Genomic DNA, 21755 nt, shown 5'->3' on the forward strand with positions numbered 1-21755 from the left:
GTAAGGAATTCAGTACTATAACTTAGAGAGAGCTTCCATATTATTTAACTCATAACTGGATATAATTCAAAGTAAAATTTCACAGTGTGGTCTGTTCTAAGACTAAAAATGAAGGAAGGGAGTCAGAAAAAGGAACAGTGACCTGTTTCCACCAGGTTTTGAACCAGGGATGTTTTGCATGTTAGGAGACTGTGATAATCACTACACTATGGAGCTTTTGCGTGTTACGCTAATGTGATAACCACTATACTACAGGGCTTCTCCTTTTTCCCCACAGACTTTGCTGAATGCACAGGAATGTTTTCCTCTAGCTACAGAAGCTACCGAATGCAATGTCTATATCTATGGCCTTCCCGCTCACAAAGTGGCCATGCTCCCACCCAAGGCTGACACAGCGCGGAGTGCATGTGACACAGTGACCTGGCTTGGGCAGGCTCACTAGCAAGGCATGATACTTTTGCCATTAAGCAAACACAGCAATTCTTTCCTGGCCTCTGCCACTAAATGCCTCCATGTATTATGCTGTGCCGTGTCAGTGCAGGAGGACTGCATGAGCTCGGAAAACGTCATCGCTAGTGCATTTTTTTCACCTTCTTATCTGCGATAACCTCAGAGATAGAGATGATAGGGTGAGCGTAGAAACATTCTGGGGGGACTGCATGGTCACCATTGCTGCTGAATTTGCCACGCTGGCCAAACAGGACATGAAATTCAAAAGTTCCCAGGGCTTTTCTTGTGTACCTGGCTAGTGAATCTGAGTTCAATATGCTGTCCAGAGCAGTCACAATGGAGCACTCTGGGATAGCTCCTGGAGGCCAATACCATCGAATTGCATCCAAACTACCCCAAATTCGACCCGGAGATGTTGATTTCAGCGCTAATCCGCTCGTTGGGGAGGAGTACAGAAATCGATTATAAGAGCCCTTTAAGTCAACAAAAATGGCTTCGTCGTGTGGATGGGTGCAGGGTTAAATTGATCTAATGCTGCTAAATTCAACCTAAACTCGTAGTGTAGACCAGGGCTAAGTGTTTATCCAAAGTGGAACAGATTTAACAGGAGAGACAGAGAGAGATCCCATAGTTCAGTGGTTAATGCCCTTTCCTGAAAGGTGGCAGAACCCTGTTCAAATCCTTTATCTCCATCAGACAAAGGGAGGAATTGAACCTGGATGTCCCAGGTAAGAGCTCTAATCAGCAGGGTAAAAGTTGCAATGGAAACAGCACCACTACTTTCTCTTCCAGCCTGATTTTGAATAGGACCTGATCCAGCTTGCCTACTGGATTGGTCCCATGGCAGTGATGCTGGACAATATAAGCATACGCAGTTTGAATTATGGATTTCACTGAGGTTTAGGCAGGAGATATCTATGAACAGAATTCAGAAAGTCTCTATCCCAATCATCTGCTCTAATCACTATGCTGCCTCTTTAGCTCTTTGATGAGGATAACAGAAGTATAAAATGTAGGCAGAATATTTACAGTTTATTCCTTATAACCGTTTAATAGACTGCCACTAAATTCTTGAAAAAAGCCTGACTTTAGCTGGGCATCTATAATCTCATGTAAGGTGTGCTTTCAGAATGAGGGAGTGATGTAATGTATCAGTGCATCAAAACAATTCCAGAACAGCTCTCTGCTAATAAAAACAGACTGAGGGGGCCGCAAGGGAGACAGGAGTGGGAATATAGCTTGGTGGAGGTAGAGGGGGAAAAGTAACAGAAAGTCAAGGTTCAGGTGTTGCTTAGTTTAAAATAAAATATGACAGTAGCAAAAGGTGCTAATGGTCACTGATATTTGAGCACCACCCAGGATGAAATGCTCCATAAAGGAAGTTAAAGATGTCATGCAGTAACTGCAGTCAGAGGCCTGGTCCACACTACGCTGTTAAACCGATTTTAACAGCATTAAATCGATTTAACACTGCACCTGTCCACACTACACTGCTCTTTATATCGATTTAAAGGGCTCTTTAAATCGATTTCTGTACTCCTACAAAACAAGAGGAGTAACGCTAAAATCGATATTACTATATCGATTTAGGGTTAGTGTGGACGCAAATCGACGTTATTGGCCTCATTATTTTACAGTACCTACCCACAGTGCACCGCTCCAGAAATCGACGCTAGCCTCGGACCACGGACGCACACCACCGAATTAATGTGCCTAGTGTGGACGCGCACAATCGACTTTATAATATCTGTTTTATAAAATCAGTTTAAGCTAATTTGAATTTATCCTGTAGTGTAGACGTACCCTCAAGAGAATCTTTAAGGGTAATATATAGGTTTAAAGGAATCCTCTCTGCCTCGGTCTTTAGCTTCTGAGTTTCCTTTCTGTTGCAGAGCAGATATCCAAAAGATTAATGGTCAGGGCACCTTTCCACACCATTTGGCCTGAGCAGGAGCCTTGGACTAGGCATTTCCCAGTCCAGATATAAAGTACAGGAGCAGAGGGTGGAAAAGGAGCAGAATGGGTGGATGGCTGTTTGGGTAAGCGGTTAGATCTGTTTTGAGTTTTGTGTTAACCATGGACAGAGCTAGGAGCACAAAACAGGAGTTTCATTCTTGGACAGGGGAATGGTGCCATATCTGAAGTTTCTGCAAAAGACATTGTCTGTGTGCAGTTTATTACCACCTCTGTTCAAAGAAACAGGGCTTGTGTACATAGTTTAATTTATTTATTTACAAAAAGAAAGCAACTAGCTCTGCATCACTGATTTGTGCTCCAAATAGAAAACTGACAAACAAGGTCCCCCAAATCTCCTTTTGCTTAGCAAAGGGGAAACAATAGAGACAATCTGTAGAGTTTTGAACCAGCTTATAGAATAAGTTGACCGGACAGCAAGGGTGAAAAATCGGGACAGAGGGTGGGGGGTAATAGGCATCCATGTAAGAAAAAGCCCCAAATATCAGGACTGCCTCTATAAAATCGGGGCATTTGGTCACCCTATTATAGAACGCTGCTGTATATCCTAATAAGGCAGATAATAACAGATAGCGTTAGGGGAACAATGCTGCTGGAGCTGCTGCTTGTCAAGTAGCAACTAAGAATCTGAGAAAATACAGTACCCTTAGAGAACTGGATCTTGGGGTGATTAATAACTGCTATGTCAATGAGATAGTGACTGACTGGGTGGGCCAGTGTGGTGGTGTTCTGAATGACTAAAAGTAGTTTGAGAGGTTGAAACAATGCTGTGAAGGTAGGAATGAGGTCAGTCTAATGCTATTTACAATAAGATGGAAGCTTGAGTGTACTGAGGACATTATTACTAAGGCCTTGTCTACATTGGCAAGTTACTGCACAGTAAAGCAGCTTTCTGCATTGTAACTTCTGAGGTGTATACACTGCCAAGCCACTTAGTGCTCAGAAACTGTTAAAAAAACATTCTGATGAGAGGCGTACAGCTTTCTGTGCTGGGGGTGCAGCATCCTGGTCGATGACAGTGCTGTGATTGGGCTCTGGGAGGTGTCCCACAGTGCCTGTTCTTGCCTCTCCGGTCATTGGTTTGAACTCTACTGCCCTGCCCTCAGGTGACCAACCATCATCCCCACTCCGTAAATTCCTTTGGAATTTTGAAAGTCCTCTTCCTGTTTGCTTGGTGATGCATGCTGTTGTCTCAGTGCATCTTTCCAGGTGGCCATGCCTGCTCCACGCACCAGACGATCCCCTGCTTGTAACAATGCAGTCTTGGAGAAGATTCCCTGCTCACCCTCAGCAGCGCGATACCTTCCATAATGAGCACAGCCTGTGGAAAATGTGGGGACAGAAATGATTATCAGAGCCTCCCTACAATGCTGTCTCTCCCTAAGAGCCAAATGCCCAGTGTACATTAGGGTCTGGGAAGAGTGATTTACCCTGCCCCTGCAGCTAGTCATCATTTTGAGGGTCTTGTGGCTCATATGTGCTTGTCTGGGGTCAGCCAGTTAGTGACAGGTGTGTGAATAGTGGCTGTGTTTTAAATCACTGAATCAGTGTCCTCTGTGTTGCAAACAATACTGCTTCTGTAAAATGTTGCATTTTGGCTTCACAGAGATGTCCTTGAGAGCCCAGCCTCCCTCTTTGTTATTGCCGGCTGAACGGCTGCACAGAATTCGAAAGCGGCCAAGAAGAACTAAGGAGGACGGCCAAAATCAAGGAATTGAAGGAGTGACAGGACAATGAGAAGAAGGACCAAAAGGAAAATGCAGCACCCCAGAATGAAGCCATGGAGTGGCTCTTAAATGTTATGGAGAGTCAAGTGGACATACTCCAGGGGATATTAGCAATGCAAACTGAGCAGCACCTGCCCTCCCCTGCAGCCGTTGTCACAAAACTCTTTCACATGCACCCCCCAGACACCACCAAGACACTCTTATCAACCTCCTGGCTCCACTCTGTATCCACGACATTCCACTCCTCCCCCATCACAGTCCAGCACTGTGGACTCCCAGTACCCACTGCACTCAACACCCGTCCCTCTGCAGGTTAGCCCTGTTGAAGTACAATACCCACTACATTGTACTCCAAAGGAGATGGTTGGATATGATCCCTGGACACAAATTTGTAACCGTCCCAGGACACCACTTCCTCCTGGGATCCCCCTCAATGCTGATGTTTTTTTGTTTGTCTCTCTCCTCTGATTGTTGTATTTTAATAAAAGAATTGTGTTGGTTTGAAAGCAATCTGTATTCTTTTAATTGAAAGCAAACAGAGCCCTGCAATGCAACAAGCTATTATCTTAAAGCTTCATATTGCACTGTCTCTACCTATCACAATCACTTCCTAGCATTACAAGCACTGCACTCCCAAGCATAGCAACAAATTTTAGTGGCTTTCAGCTTCAATTTGCTGCCTCAAGGCATCCTTGATCCTTATGGCCCTGCGCTGCGCCCCTCTAATAGCCCTGGTCTCTGGCTGTTCAAATTCATTGAGTACATTAGCTTTTTCCACATCCTCTGTCACTAGGTTGCCACCCTCATTCGGTAAGGGGCCCACACGTTCCTTGATTTTCTTCTTGCTGCTAACATACTTGAAGAAACCTTTCTTGTTATTCTTTACATCTCTTGCTAGCTGCAACTCCAAGTGTAATTTGGCCTTCCTGATTTCACTCCTACGTGCCTGAGCAATATTTTATACTCCTCCCTGGTCATTTGTCCAATCTGATGGTCTATAGCAGACTCCCACCACAACATCACCCATGTTGCTCACACTTCTAAACTTAATCCAGAGACTCTCAGGTTTTTCTGCAGTTTCATACCGGAGCTCTGAGTAGTCATACTGCTCTCTTACATACAATGCAACTCCCCCACCTTTTCTGCCCTGCCTGTCCTTCCTGAACAGTTTATATCCATCCATGACAGTACTTCAGTCATGTGAATTAACCCACCAAGTCTCTGTTATTCCAATCACATCATAGTTCCTTGACTGTGCCAGGACTTCCACTTCTCCCTGCTTGTTTTCCAGGCTTCTTGCATTTGTGTATAGGCACTTAAGCTAACTCGCTGATTGTCCTACTTCCTCAGTCTGAGACAGGAGTCCTCCCCTCTTGCTCTCTCCTGCTCGTGCTTCCTCCCGGTATCCCATTTCCCCACTTACCTCAGGGCTTTGGTCTCCTTCCCCCGGTGAACCTAGTTTAAAGTCCTCCTCACTAGGTTAGCCAGCCTCCTTGTGAAGATGCTGTCCCCTCTCTTTGTTAGGTGGAGCCTGTCTCTGCCTAGCACTCCTCCTTCTTGGAACACCATACCATAGTCGAAGAATCCAAAGCCTTCTCACTGACACCACCTGTGTAGCCATTCGTTGACTTCCACAATTCGACAATCTCTACCGAGGCCTTTTCCCTGCACAGGGAGGATGGATAAGAACACCACTTGCGCCTCAAACTCCTTTATCCTTCCTCCCAGAGCCACATAGTCTGCAGTGATCCGCTCAAGGTCATTCTTGGCAGTATCATTGGTTCCCACACGGAGAAGCAGAAAGCATAGCAATATTGTCATTGGTCAGGTCCAGCTTCCCATATAGGCAGCACCAGTGGGCCTTTAACTGGCCAAAAGCAAACTCAACAGTCATTCTGCACTTGCTCAGCCTATTGTTGAACTGCTCCTTGCTGCTGTCAAGGTGCCCCATGTATGGCTTCATAAGCCATGGCATTAAGGGGCTGGCAGGATCTCCCAAGATCACAATGGACATTTCGACTTCCTCTACAGTGATCTTCTCTTCCAGGAAGAAAGTGCCTGCTTGCAGCTTCCTGAACAGGCCAGTGTTCCAAAAGAGGCCTCCGTCATACACCTTTCCACACCAGCCTGCGTTAATGTCTGTGAAACGCCCACGGTGATCCACAAGCGCCTGGAGAACCATAGAGAAATACCCCTTCCAATTAATGTACTCGGTAGCTAAGTGGTCTGGTGCCAGAATTGGAATATGTGTGCCATCTGTCACTCCTCCACAGTTAGGGAAGCCCATTTTTGAAAAGCCATCCACAATGTCACGCACATTGCCCAGAGTCACAATCTTTTGGAGCAGGATGCAACTAATGGCCCTGCATGCTTCCATCAATACAAGTCCAATGAGGAGTTTCCGACTCCAAACTGGTTAGCGACCGATCGATAGTAGTATGGAGTAGCCAGCTTCCACAGTACAATTGCCATGCACTTCTCCAACAGCAGGGCAGCTCTCATTCTCATGTCCTTGCACTGCAGGGCTGAGGTGAGCTCATCACACAGTCCCATGAATGTGGCTTTCCTCATCTGAAAGTTCTGCAGCCATTGCTTGTCATCCCAGACATGTATCATGATGTGATTCCACCACTCAGTGCTTGTTTCCTAAGCCCCAAAGCATCATTCCATGGTGGTCAGCACCTCTGTGAATGCCACAAGCAATCTCGTGTCGCAGCTACTACATGTGGTAAGATTAATGTTGCACTCCTCTTACCTTTGTAGTTTAAGGAATAACTCCAGTGCCACTCGTGATGTGTTAGTCAGAGCGAGCAGCATAATGGTCAATAGTTCAGGATCCATTCCTGCAGAATGAAGAGGCAGAGCGCGCAGTACCACTGAAAGATGGCACCAAATATGGATGGAAGCACACGGATTGCTGGGATGCGAAGCAATGCATCACAGGGCATTGAGACAGGACCCAGGATGCCCCACGACCCTCTCTGCCTTCCCACAACTCTTAGCGGCAGAAGAGGAAGAGATGCTCTGTGAGATAGCTGCCCAGAGTGCACCGCTCCAAATACCGCTGCAAGTGCTGCAAGTGTGAACACACTATTGCGCAGGCAGCTGACAGTGTGAACGTACAACAACGGTTTCCCTTCAGCGCTCTCGGAGCGGTGCTGTAACTGCCGGCGCTGTAACTGCCAGTGTAGACATACCGTTAGGTGCATCATTTCCCCCTGCACTCTCTTTTGTCCATCTCCTTTAAAATTTGAGCCTTTCGTAAGCTGATAAATTCCTGAGTGCACCATGGCAAAACTAGATGATACTACAGAAGAGTTTGCTGACTGGAATGGAGAAGTGGAGGGGAGAGGGGGGCAGGCTTTTGAGGGTCGATGGTAATGAAGCTGAGAAGGGGAGAGTAAGCAACAAAGAGAAGTGTGGGATTAGTGAAGGCAATTTCAAAATAATAGGAAATTAACAAAGGGGAGAAAGGTTAATGGGAATTTACATCAGTACATACTCAGCTTCCCCTTTTTCCACCCAAAACATCAGCAAGATATCTCTGCTCTGCATCCTTGCTTGGCAGAAGTGGCTAAGCACATCTCCTTTTTCAATGAGATTTAGTGTTGCATAAACTGCACCTATGGACTTTTTTTTTTTAATTGCTGCATCTTTAACCAAAATTAATAAACTTAATAGTATACAAAGTGAACTCTGTGATTCACAAGATCTTTTGATATATTACTATTTAATTTTAAATGGTTAATCACAGTTACAAAGTTAGTCAAATAACTTTATTCTTTGAAATTAAAAACATGTTTCATTGTAATGTGTAATAAATGCATAAAATTCCAACTTTCTCTCCTGTAAATTGAATGTCCTTAATTGAGCCATAATACCACCAGACAATTATTTTCTTTCAACAAGCAGATTGAATTTATTTCCCTTTTAAGACCGAGCATTTTTTTTATGGAGTACCATATCGCAAAATGCTTCAAATTATTTCATGTTACTATATAGTACACCATGATCTGTGCTGTGTTTGCTATAACTTGAACCGTGGTTGGCAAGATTATGGTTTGTACAGTATGGATTTTTATTGTACCTTGTACATACAGCTACCCCATTTTTGCCCAGTGCAGCAATTATTTGCCATCTTTTAGAGTTTGTGCTGCAAAATGATTTGTATCAGTGTCACAATGCAATATCACTACACAACTCCATCCTGCTGTCACGCAACATTCTATCACTGTGCGACATCATCATGCCACAGCACAATGTTGTGATGACTTTCAGGGCAGTTCAATAATGTGGGACTGATCCACTGAAACTGGGATAATACTTTAAAATTCAGGATGGGTTGCATATCTACTATATTGGGCAGCGCTGAAAGTCCTGTTTTTAAAAGCTGAATAATTACTTTTTCTAACTTGACAAAAAATAAATTTCCAAGTGTCACTTAGCTCTTTGCTGTTTATGGAAAAGACTGAAAATGAAGAGAGTTTGTATATGCATATAAACTTTTAGCAGATGGTTGGAATTACATTTTGGTGTCTGTCTCCAACTGGGAATATAAAGTCAAATTTTGAGCCTTGTTATAGTCTCTTCTTTTCTTTTAGTACATCCAGTGAAACCTTATTATCACCCTACACATTTTGAAGGAGCTCTTTCTCACTTTAGTTGCTGAGCCCCTTAACATAGACCCACATATTCATCACATCATTCAAGAATTTTTAAAGCTTTGTTCATACTAGTTTTTCCTTGATCGTGACATGAAAATGAGTTCTTGAAAATCATGTGTGGCTACATGGGCTGTAGGGACTTAGGCAAAAATTCAGACTTGGGCTCCTAGAGCTAGGAACTTAATCTGCATCTATTTTTAGGTATATAAGTGGCCTGATTTTTTCTAGAGCAGCTGCAGTTTGCACAGCATTATCAGCTACATTTTAGCAGCCTACATACAAATGAACATGTTGGCTCTACTCTTGAGAATTTTTAACAGTTGCTTTCAAAAGTATTTTTTGTCCACTCAGGTAAGGCACCTCTTGACAAAACCATATACACTGAAATGGTCAAGAAGTAATGCTGAAAAATACTTCAGGAATGAGAAAAGTAATAGCGTTAAAGATCCCATTCACACCAGAGCATCGACCAGGCTACCTAGAAAATTCTTCCTGACACCTGCATTATAACATGGGTGTACTGAGCACAGCTTGGCATTTCAGTGCGGACAGTTTGTTTAAATACATTGTGACCTTTGACCTGTATGGTTTCAGCAGGAGGATGTCTGCTGGGAGGCTGGGTCAGCCTATTTGAAATGTACTTTTGATGAAAACGGAGCTTCTCAAACATGGTTCCAGGAGCTGGGCCTTTCAGAAAAGCACAAACGAATGTGACACAAGATCTGATCACAGGTGTTGATAAGGGCAGCTGTGAGCACGTGAGTCACGGCTGGGAAAGCCTGGGGATCTCTCAGAGATTCCCACCTGCCTGGAAAGTGACTGCGGATAGGTCCTTCTCTGACTACCTGACACTCAATCTGGATAAACCCTCCCTGGCCCGGCCTCGCTTGCAGCACCGTTAGGCCCAACTGGTTACTAGACCGGGGGCCCCGCGCAGCAAGGGAAGAGCATCTCAAACACATGCGCACCTACGGCAAGGCCTGAAGTGCTGAAAGAACACCCCCAGTGCGCCTGCGCAGTAACGCCCCCCCCGCGCAGAGTCCCTTGCGCCTGCGCAGCTGTTGAAGTTCCTAGGAGAAGTCGCCGCAGGGAGGGAGAGTTGGCGCGTGCGTAGTGGTGGCAGGCTGGTCTCTGAGGCGGGGAGGAGGCGCGGGGGTTGATCTCCACCATTTAACGGAGCGGGATCGAGCCTGGCGCTTTTGGGTGCCAGCGCGGGAGAAGCAAAGAGCCCGGCGGGATTCTTGGGGCGAGTCGCCGGCTCCCCTCGTCTGTGAAGCCTTATCAACCCCGCCTGCTCCCCGCCCGGGACTACTGAGTCCGGTGCACACAAGATGGCGGACGGGGAGCTGAATGTGGATAGCCTCATCACCCGGCTGCTGGAAGGTGAGCGAGCCCCACCCCCCGGCACGTACACACGAGGGGGGCGAGGCAGGGGGTACTCCCGCGCGCGCGCACACACCCGGGGGACCGCGACGGGGGGGTGCAAGGCGGGATCCTTCCCAACCCCACACCCGGGGGGGGGATCCTTCCCAACCCCACACCCGGGGAGGGGAGGGGAGGGGGTGCAAGGCGGGATCCTTCCCAACCCCACACCCGGGGAGGGGGGGGGGATCCTTCCCAACCCCATACCCGGGGAGGATCCTTCCCAACCCCACACCCGGGGAGGGGAGGGGGTGCAAGGCGGGATCCTTCCCAACCCCACACCCGGGGAGGGGGGGATCCTTCCCAACCCCATACCCGGGGAGGGGAGGGGGTGCAAGGCGGGATCCTTCCCAACCCCCCGCCCCTACGCGCACACAGCAGGAGACGGGGGTGAGGCTCTCTTTGCCCAGTGGGGGAAGGGAAAGCAGCAGCGAAGGAAGGAGGGGGGGGGGCGGTCACTCACGCGGTACTAGGTGCTCTAAGCAATTTTCGTGATGAAGTGGGGGGACACACCTCTCATACTGCTACATATGTGGCTGCTAAGACGGAGAGGGGTGAGGGAGGTAGGTGATGTCCTGGGTGCACAGGCCCCTTCGCTATCAGAATGTGATATTATGTTAGAGGGGCCATTGATGGTTCGTGCTTTGAAATATGTTTGCACCAATATGCAGGAATGTGTTTGTGTGTGCGTGTGGCGGGGCCTCTGTAATGCGAATGCCTGGCTCATATCAGTGAGGCATGTGTTTAAAGCCCGGGATTGTCCCGCTAAAGCTGCCCCAGTGATGGGTGAGATAGAAAAGCCTAGCTAGTGGGAGGTCTCTCCCTCCTTCCCATCAGGTTAGTAGCACTTTTTCACTGCTTATAAAAATTGACAAATATTTGGAGGGGTGTGTGTGTAAAAGGGAAAGCAGAAGGAATGTAGTGTACTGCAGTTCTGCCCAGCTCTGGGGCTATTTCTAATGTTGGCTATAGAGAGAGAGAATAATCAGTGAGAGGGTCAATATGCTTTTTTTCAGTATTACCAAAGATATCTTTTGTTAAGGTAGGGGAAAACAGTTGACTACTTTCTCATTTTCCAAGGAGCAGGCTACTACTTCTATCCTTAGCATCATCATTTGATGTTCTTGGATAGTGACTATCCAGTCTTCCCAGCCTCCTCCTGATTGCCCCCAACAAATATCTGGTGAGAGAAGGGAACAGGTACAGATATGTGTAGTTCATTTTAAAAATGGATGTAACTTCTGGATTTGGAACGCTACCAGTGTGACTTTCATACAGGTTTTGTTTTGGAGCGGGATTCTTGGCCTGAAAGAGAGAAACAGAAGTTTAATAAATCTGTTTTGAATTTTGCATATTCTCTCATTTTTGGGTGATATCTTGTTTAACTACTTTGGTAATGTAACATAATGTATAGGTTTGTGAATATCATATTGTTGTCATTACTCCAGCCTCCTGGGGGTGAAATGGAGTGTATAATGAGCAACACTTAAAGAAATAACAAATCCTAAATTTTTTGTTTTCTTTGTTGTTGGTTTTGTTAGTATGTCTGTATTTAAAGTATCCAGTGTAGTATGAGAACTTGCAGGCACCTATAGTTATAATTAAACGTAGGTAGGTATTGTCTGTTCAGCATTAGGCAAGAGTTCATTTCTATGAGTGACTTGAAGCTTGAAATACTGCTAACAAGTTTTAACAAGATGCTTTTACCAGTGAAGGCTGTCTTCTGTTTTGTTTTTACTCCTGGATTACAGATAGGCCCATTTGTGACCTAGTCAGCATTCACTTCCTACCATAAACTCAATTTTGTCTGTGTCTTGGGGGGCGGGGGTGCTCTGGCTTAAATCTTTGTCTGGGATAGCACTTTCTAATATGTTTTAACTGTTTTCACTTTATTAATCTATACATTATAGACTTGTGTTTTTAAATAGTTGCTGTTATATGTTGGTGTCTAAGCCTGCCTGTTACCATTTATCTTAAAGTATTAGCTTGTTAAGACAATAAAGCTAAAAACTTGTGTATGTCCAGTAATTGTTTTGTTTTTATCTGAAGTGTATATCCATATTACAATAGTTGATAAAATAATACAAAGTGTTACATATACAATAATACAAAGGGTTGCACATACGTGGATGTATGTAACTGTTAGTCACAGGTTACAGTCACCTTGTGGGTTACTTAGGGTACATTTACACTACTCGGCAGGTAGTGATCGATTTGTCAGGGATCGATTCATTGTGTGTAGTGTAGACACGATAGATCTCTGATTGCTCTCCCATCGACTGCTGAACTCTAGCTCAGCAAGAGGCGGAAGCAAAATCGACCGGGGAGCCGCGGTGCTCTGTGAGGACACAGTAAAGAATTTTGAATTAGATTTAAGATACGTCAACTTCAGATATGCTATTCTCATAGCTGAAGTTGCATATCTTAGATCGATTTCCCTCTCTTCCCGCCTCCCCCCCCCAGTGTAGACCAGGCCCCAGATTCACAGCCGAGACAGTATTGTGAAAAGATTTAAGCACAGATTTCCCCAATATTAAAATGTGTGATAAAGCACAAATTTGAACAGTTAAGTCTAAAATTTGCCAAGTCATTGAACAGACAATTTTTTCTAACCCATCTTTAAAGCCTAAGATTTTGAATTTACTTTTTGTTTGACTTAAGGAAAATTGGTTTTGTTTACACTCAACTTTGACCCAGACTTCCTTTTTTTCTTCACTTAACTGCCATTAAGTTTAACAGAGCTTGTGTAACTTCTCTCTGCATCAGAGGGAAAAGACATCCCTCTGTCACTACATTGTTCTTGTTTGGAGACACCTATAAAAACCACACACAAGTATGAGGGGTTTTTTCTTTAATTTACATTTTTGCTTATATTACACATCTTCAGTTTCTGCACTGTGAATGCACCATAGGATGAATAAAAGCTTGACTACTGCAGTTTTAACTCTAAAATTTCTTTTATGTAATCAGATACTTAGAAATTTATGGTTTGTTATTTGCATTGCTTCTACTTTGGTAAAGCTGTAGTGTAAAATGCGTTTCAAGCAAAAAGTAAGCCTTTTAATTCTCAATCTAGGAGCAGTATTTTACATATTGTCAATTATTTTTACCATTTCCAATTAAATGGCCAGAAGTAGTGATTTTATAGTGCAAAAATGTATTTAAAAGCTTTAAGAGAATCTTATTGCAATGTGTTGGTCCATAACATGTTCTAGGGCTTTCTGCTCCCTTTAAATGAAACGGATGGCTTTAACTTTGAACAGCAGTGACAGTAGTCTTTCAATAGCTGGTGCGTACAACCCATTTTGCAATGTACTAACTCAAGGTTTCTCAAACTTCATTGCACTGCGACCCCCTTCTGACTACAAAAATTACTACACAACCTCAGGAGGGGGGACAGAGCTTGCCCAAGCCCTGCTGTCCTGGGGCGAGGGGGCCGAAGCTTGAGCCCCACTGCCCTGGGGAGCGGAGGAGGGGCAAAGCCTAAACCCAACGGCTTGGGGCCTGTAGCCTGAGCCCTACTGCCCAGGGTTAAAGCAGTTGGGCTTTGGCTTTGGCCCTGGGCAGTGGTGCTCGGGCTTTGGTCCTAGGCCCCAGCAAGTCTAAGACAGCCCTGGTGACCCCATTAAAACAGGGGCACGACCCACAGTTTGAGAACCACTGTACTAACTACTTACAAAAATAGCAATAGTAGCAAGAAACTTCTGTCCTCTTCAGGTTGTTGGATGACTACACCTGTTTTTGAACATTAATCTCGGAGTCATGATCCATGCATTCACTTTGAGACTGGAGTACAGTACTGTAATTGCCTGTGCCTTAGTCAGTGAAGGCCAATTAAACTGCACTTTGTACAACACAGAGCAAGCTGTCTCTCTTGATCAGAACGAGCTGCTGAGAGCCCATCAGTTAATTCCACCCTCCACTTGCCTCCATTTTGTTGCTAGGTCCTAGTTCTCAAAGTTCAGAAGCATACTACCTCTGAGAATGCCTTACCATCTGAAGCTTATGGACACCTGTGCTCATGAACACACACACACTTATTTCAGAGAATGGAAACTCTTGAGAGCTGGAAGGCAAGCTTCTGAATGCTGGATTCAAGACTAAACACTCCTCTTGAAGAGATCAGAGGAATTCTTAGGGCTGGTCCACACTGGGGGGGGGAAATCGATCTTAGATACGCAACTTCAGCTATGTGAATAACGTAGCTGAAGTCGAATATCTAAGATCGGATTACTCACCCGTCCAGACGGCGCGGGATCGATGTTCGCGGCTCTCCGTGTCGATTCCGGAACTCCGTTGGGGTTGATGGAGTTCCGGAATCGATATAAGCGCCCTTGGGGATCGATATATCACGTCTAGATTAGACGCGATATATCGATCCCCGAGCAATCAATTTTAACCCGCAGATACGGCGGGTAGTCTGAATGTACCCTTAGATTGGCTTGTCAGAGAGCATTTCAAAACCCACCTTTTCATAACGTCATATTCCCATACATGCCAGAGAACTTAGGTTCTTCCCTCCCTTTTTAAGTGGTGAACTCCAGGATGCCAAGAGGAGCCCATTTTTGAATTCACTTTGTATTTATTTCTAACTTGTCCAGAATATAAATGCTACAGTTATTGGTGCCTTAGAACAGTGGTTCTCGACTATGGGTATGTGTACCTCTGGGGGTATGCAGAGGTCTTCCAGGAGGTATATCAACTCATCTGGATATTTGCCTAGTTTTACAACAAGCTACATAAAAAGCACTAGTGAAGTCAGTACAAACTAAAACTAAAATTTCATACCGCTCTATACACTGAAATATAAGTACAAAATTTATATTCAAATAGATTTTTTTATAATTATATAGTAAAAGAGAAAGTAAGCAATTTTCAGCAATAGCGTGCTGTGACACTCATGTATTTTTTATTTTTTTTATAAGCAAGTCATTTTTAAGTGAGGTGTAACTTGAGGGTATGCATGACAAATCAGATTCCTGAAAGGGGTACGATAGTCTAGAAAGATTGAGAACCACTGCCTTAGAAGTACCTATTATGTAAAGAAAACAAGTACACCTCTACTCCAATATAACGCGGTCCTAGGGAGCCAAAAAAATCTCATCGCCTTATATCGGGTTTGGTCCGGTACACCGTGCCAGACTGCACTGACTTCCCCAGTGGTGATTTAAAGGGTCCAGTGCTCCAGCTGCTGCAGGGCGCCCCAGGCCCTTTAAATCACCGCTGGAGATCTGGCAGCAGGGCTCGGGTGGGGATTTGAAGGGCTGGGGCTCCACACGTATTTGAATATAACGTGGTAAAGCAGTGGGGCTCAGGTGGCACTTTAAAGGACCTGAGGCTCCCCGCTGCTTTACTGCGTTATATCCGAATTTGTGTTATATCGGGTCATGTTCTATCGGGGTAGCGCTGTAGAATGAATACTGCATGCTAGGAGTAAACTGGCTGGTTTATAGGGTATGCTGCTAGAACAGAACATAGCAGGCACACCTTGTCCTTTGTCTCATTTTCCTGCCCTCCAGCTTCTAAGAGCTGGCAGACATCCACTCCTATTCTTGCACTGGAGTGGCACTGGGATGGGGAGAGACCCTCTGCTTTTTCATTTAATGATTGCAGACATGTACCATAAGCCTGGTCTTTGAACCTGGTGACTGTTGAGTTATGGCTACTAGATACAGGGTGTGTGTGTTGATTAGGGGGCTGCTGAGAATCGGGGTTTGTCTAGACACAGAAGTTGTGTTGATCTAACTTAAAGCAGTTTTAAAACTTAAGCCAGTGCAAACCTCTCTGAGGACACACCTGTTTGAAACTGATTGTTGTTTGTATTGTAGCACATGGGAGCCCTCAACGTAGACCAGATCCCCTTTGTGTTAAGTACTGTACAAACACAAAATAAAGACTCTTCTCTGCTTCACAGAGCTCTGTTTAGCTTCAGCCTGTAAATTTACTGATGTAAACCAAACGTAAGAGTTTCATAGATTATAAAGCCAGAAGAACATTGTGATCATGTTTGACATCCTGTAAAACACAGAATATAGGACTTCCCTGGATTAATTTCTGTTTGAACTGGAGCACTTAGTTTATCACTAAGGTATGCCTTCCAATCCTTAAACCCAGTGGTTCTCAAAGTGTGGGTTGGGACTCTAAAGTGGGTCATGACCCTGTTTTAATGGGCTTACCAAGGCTGGCGTTAGACTTGCTGGGACCTGGGGCCAAAGCCGGAGCGCCACTGCCCAGGGCCGAATCTAAAGTCTGAGCCCAACTGCCCGGGGCCAAAGCGGAAGCCCAGCGGCTTTAACCATGGGCAGTGAGGCTGAAGTTACAGGCTCCAAGCCTTCAATTTTTAACATCTATCTTGAATTGTGGACGCAAGTTCTGGGCATAGTATTACAGCAGTGGTTGCCCCAGTGCCAAATACAGATGTAATAAAATTTACTCCTGTTTAATATTCTCCTGTTTATGCATCCAAAGATTGCATTAGGCATTTTGGCCAGAGCATCACCAAACAGACTTAAATCAATTTAAGGCCTGATCTACACTTAAGTTTGTTGGAATAGCTACATTGGTCAGGGGTGTGAAAAATTACACCCCTGAGCTCCGTAATTAAGCTGACCAAACGCTGGTGTAGATGCAGCTAGGTCAGTAGAAGAATTCCTCTCATGATCTAGCTAATGTTGCTCAGGAAGGCAGATTAACTACAGTAGTGGAAGAAAAGGCCAGTGCCCTTCTGTTGCAGCAGAAAGAATCTAAAGTATGGCGTTTACAGTGGCACGGCTGCAGTGCTGTAGCTGTGACACTGTAGAGCCCATAGTGTAGACCATAGGTAATCAATAGGTGGATTGCGGGCCAAATGCAGACTGCCAGCTGCTTTTGAGTGGACTGTGAAATCTTTTTGTATACTTATTATCGTTATTGATGATGCGGTGTGAAAAATGTTTCTCTGGAGTCTGGACCTTGACTATAACTTGACCAGGAGATTTGGACCTTGACCAAAAAATAGACTATTCCCTGGTGTAGACGTATTTTGAGACAATTTTTCTTTCTAAATTCTGATTTTTAGACCAGGTGTAAGAGAGCTTACTAGTTCTGTTAATACTACTTCATCAAACTGTCTGTCACCTGATAAGTTGTGAAACGTTATTCCATAAAGTGTGAGTGTCTCTTAACTTATTACATTTGTTCAAAATGTATGCAACATAGATTAATCAGAGCCTTACAGTTTAAAGAAAGATGATGGTCTCATCTGACTCCCTCTCTGGTACAATCTGAAACATTTGCTGATATAAGACTTGTTTCCATATTCAAGAAAAGCTGCAAGTGCCCAATCAAGTGGAAAAAACTTATTTTAACCTTCTGTTTTAAAAATTGATTTTTGGGGAATTTGACGTCATTGGACAGTTGTAGCTACTTAAATGTGGAAGCAAGAAAGTCTGCTGGTAACAAGAAACTCAAACACGCTCTCATAGTTCTGGGAGAGAATTGCAGCCAAGATACATTCTTTAGAAACACTGGCCTTTTCAGCCAAAAGTACAATTGTCTACTTATCTAAAGGTTACTATAAGATTGGTGGTTGAAGGTCTGTTTGACTTTACTTGGTGCATTTGCAGCACTCAGAACATAGCCAGCTTCCAGAGCAGCAAAGGAAAGACATTTATTTTTAAAATAATAAATTGTGCATGTAAAAGCACTTACATGGCATATGATGTTGGGAAGTAGCAGTAGTTTGAGTATACATAATTCTTTGAAAAAGCTGAAAATCTAGTTAGTGATATCCATTTGTTTTGTGGAACTGTTGACATTTTGTGTAATGTTCAATAACAAATACTGAAAAAACAAACTAGATTACACTGCTTTAAAATCATGTCATTTGGGCTAGTCTGTCCTTGAAACTCCTAGAGTCTTGTTGAAACTGACGTTAATGAAAACGCAAGAATAGAAAGACAGATGTTTCACTATTGACAGAATACAAGTTTTTATACGCTATAGAACATTGGTTCTAGCTCAAACAGTGTTTGAGCTAGAGGCCTCTAAAATCAGATAGCAATTGTAAATACGTAAGGGAGGCAAGCACATGAGAGATTTTTAAGCTGTAAGCTGCAAACCCCCATAGCTGAAACTAATCCTTGGAGAGATGGAACTCCCAGCTTTCTGATTGCTGTTATTAGTTTCCATCCCTGGTGGCCTGAGATTTTTTTATTTTAAAATAATCACTGGTTCCTCTGATCAGATTAAAAATAAATAAATACAGGCAATCTTCAGATTCCTAGTCATCCTTGTCTAGTCAGTTCTTGCTACACAGTACCAGTAACTTGAAGAAAACCTCTTGCTTGCCAAGATTTACAAATAAGCTGACATACTCTGAACCTGTTAAATTTTGTCTTTTATATTTGTCATGCTAAAATAGCACGCATTGCGCAATATTCCTACTGCGCACTGTTGGGACCTAATCCTACAAGGTACTAAACATCTTTAATTCCTGTTGATTTCAATTGGAGTTAGACACTTGCCACCTTGCAGGGTCAGGTCTTCATGCAGAACTCGGACTAAAGGCTGAGATTGGAATAGTTCCAAAAAGAAAACTGTAAGCTAAATTCAAACCATTCAATATTGTGCAAGAAAATGACAAACTGTTTTGGTTGTTTTTTGAAAGATCACTTTTCTTCCTTTTCACAAAGCACTTAAGCATAAAGGAGTCGTCATTCTTTTTCCTCTCTTCTCCCGTACGTTATTGCTTCAAAAATGTTTTATATTTGGCTTGTGGGGAAAGTAATTTGGCAGTCTGGGATAATGCTGTTGTATGCCACATCCCGGAATGGATCATCATAGATGTGGGAAATGAGGGACATTTTCAGAAAAGAAAAATAGAACTAGAAAAGGGCTATTTTAAGGATATACAAATTATGAAAAATAGACTGCAAGGAACAAACTCAGTCATTTTGATTCAGACATGAAGTATCACAGATACAGCCAGTGGGGGGAAAGGAGAGTATAACAGTTTAAAAAGAAGCAGGATATGAGTTTGCTATATCTTCTCCCTCTGAAAAGAAAGTTCAGAGACAATTGTAATAGTGTATTCTGTTTCAACTGATACTCCTACCCTTCCAGAACTATCTTGAAATTAATCTTGGGAAGGGGGGTAATAAAAAGGCAGGACTCATATTGCATTTTAAATACCAGTCCTGAAGGGTACTAAAATTGTAAGAATTGTATCCCATTCTTAGCAATCTGTAAATCATGGAAAGGTTGAAATAGGGGGAGAGAGAGCATGCTAAAACTCTTGTCCATTTGGATGACCTCATTATTGTAAAAGTAAAGAAATGTTCAGTTTGCCACTTTTGTATCTCCTTAAGATTGTAACGAAGTATTGATTGCTTACATGGCATAGAGTATATAAACAAAGATATGTTAAAGAACAATTTTAGCATGAATCCCTCAACTTTCTTGCTTTGAGAGTACTGCTATATTTTAAGAGATGAGGAAAAAGCAATCATTTAATTTTAATATAATGTGCTTTTAATGTGGAAAATTGAGCTGAATTTTTTTATTTAAGTCAGTGACACGGGATGTGGTTGTGGATTTTAGAAAATCAAATCAATGTAGTTAGTACTGTGTGTTCAAAGGTTGAAGCATACTATATTTGGCTACTTAGGTCAAGTTTCATATGAAACTGACCTCAGGGAAGAACATCAGATCTTACTGTTTAACAACTTAACCTGTAACATTTTCCTTCAGAATTTTAAAGGGGTTTGTAAAAACCCACCTTAAGCTTGTCTCCAAAGCATAGGTTTTTTTGTTTTTGTTTGTTTTACTTTTGTGGTACAATTTCATGCTTTCCTAATCTAGATTAGTTCATTTTAGTATTTTTAACAAACCCCACAACTCCTAAAAAATAAAAATTTTAACATTAGTGAGCTTTGCACTCCTTTTTATATATACTTTTTTTTGCTCTTTGTCTAATGCAGATGAATCACCTTGGGGGCAGGTATCTATTCTTAGTTGTCTAAATACCATGCACATGCATAGCATTACATAAATAGTAATCTGAGTCCCTGTTAGAACTTCTGAAATATAATCAGAGAGCCTTGATATTACACGGGTCATTATGTATAAAATAAGACCTTTTTCTGATTCAAAACCATGTTGAAAAATGTTTGCTTAATCCTAAGGCTTTGTCTAACAGTGCACCTGGGGAAACAGCAATTGTAGATTACTGCCATGGATTACTTTCCTAGTGTAGTTGGAGGTTTCTTGTGGCTTTTTTTTTTTTTTTAAAAATTTAGAAGACCTCTTCAAGACTTATAGTATATAGAACAGTTCTAGTTTTGCATGGGCTGTTGAGAATGGTTACCTAGTTAACTATTTTTTGAATAAGTTTGAAACTTGTGTTTAAGTATAATGAAAAAGCTTATACTATTGAATTGGTTGTTTTGGGTACTTTTTTTTTTGCTAACCTCAAAAACAGATTAGAACTGAATAAAAGCATTTATGGCTGTATCTGGAATTCTTGAATTTCCTTAAATACTGTCAGTGTGATATTGAACTGAAATTGCACTAGTAGCATAGTTCCATTTCCTAGGGTATGTCTACATCTACAATTTTGCAGCGCTGGTTGTTACAGCTGTATAGGGCCAGCGCTGCAGAGTGGCCACACTTAACAGCAACCAGCACTGAAAGTGGTGTTAGATGTGGCCACGCTGCAGCGCTGTTGCACACCGCGGGGAAGGAGACCGGCTTGGAGGGGGGGTCAGGGAACGCCAGAGCACACCGTGGGGCTGGATACCTGCTTGGAAGGGGGGTCGGGGAACGCCAGAGCACACCGCTGGGAAGGAGACCTGCTTGGAGGGGGGGTCGGGGAACGCCAGAGCACACCGTGGGGAAGGAGACCTGCTTGGAGGGGGGGTCGGGGAACGCCAGAGCACACCGCTGGGAAGGAGACCTGCTTGGAGCGGGGGTCGGGGAACGCCAGAGCACACCGCGGGGAAGGAGACCTGCTTGGAGGGGGGGTCGGGGAACGCCAGAGCACACCGCGGGGAAGGAGACCTGCTTGGAGGGCAGTGGAGTTTGCTTAATTACCAGAGAGGCTTCCTCAGGTATGCTGGGATACCTGCTTATTCCACGGAGGTCAACAGAAACGCTGGTGAGTGTCTACACCTGATGACCAGCGCTGGTGATCCAGCGCTGGATCCTCTACACCCGAGGCACGACCGGGTGTACGGCCAGCACTGCAAACAGGGAGTTGCAGTGCTGGTAATGCTCTGCAGGTGTGTACACATCCTAAGTTGCAGCGCTGTAACCCCCTCACCAGCGCTGCAACTTTGTAGTGTAGACAAGGCCCTAGTGAAGGATGAAGCTCATGTCCTTGTCCAGATAGACTTAGGGTAGGTTTTCTCTGCAGAGTTAATTGTGGTGATCAGTACCCTGGGGCTTACCCCTTCATTGACCTAATTTGGGTGTAAGTGGCTGCTTTCACGGTGGTGCTGTACTTGTGTGAGGTGCTAGGACTTCTAGGGTCATATTCATG

General features: G+C 43.8%; 1 protein-coding gene across 1 annotated transcript in view; it reads left to right on the plus strand.

Annotated features, from left to right (window-relative positions):
- Positions 1-9897: 9897 nt before the first annotated feature.
- Positions 9898-21755, plus strand: part of LOC115649418 (serine/threonine-protein phosphatase PP1-beta catalytic subunit-like) — a 51343-nt gene continuing 39485 nt past the window's right edge. Inside the window, exon 1 of the mRNA XM_030558359.1 lies at positions 9898-10198. Coding sequence (XP_030414219.1) covers positions 10147-10198 — 52 coding nt within the window. The 5' untranslated portion in view covers positions 9898-10146. The remainder of the gene's footprint in view (positions 10199-21755) is intronic.

Source organism: Gopherus evgoodei, chromosome 3, assembly GCF_007399415.2.
Source record: "Gopherus evgoodei ecotype Sinaloan lineage chromosome 3, rGopEvg1_v1.p, whole genome shotgun sequence".
Lineage (NCBI taxonomy): Eukaryota > Metazoa > Chordata > Testudines > Testudinidae > Gopherus > Gopherus evgoodei.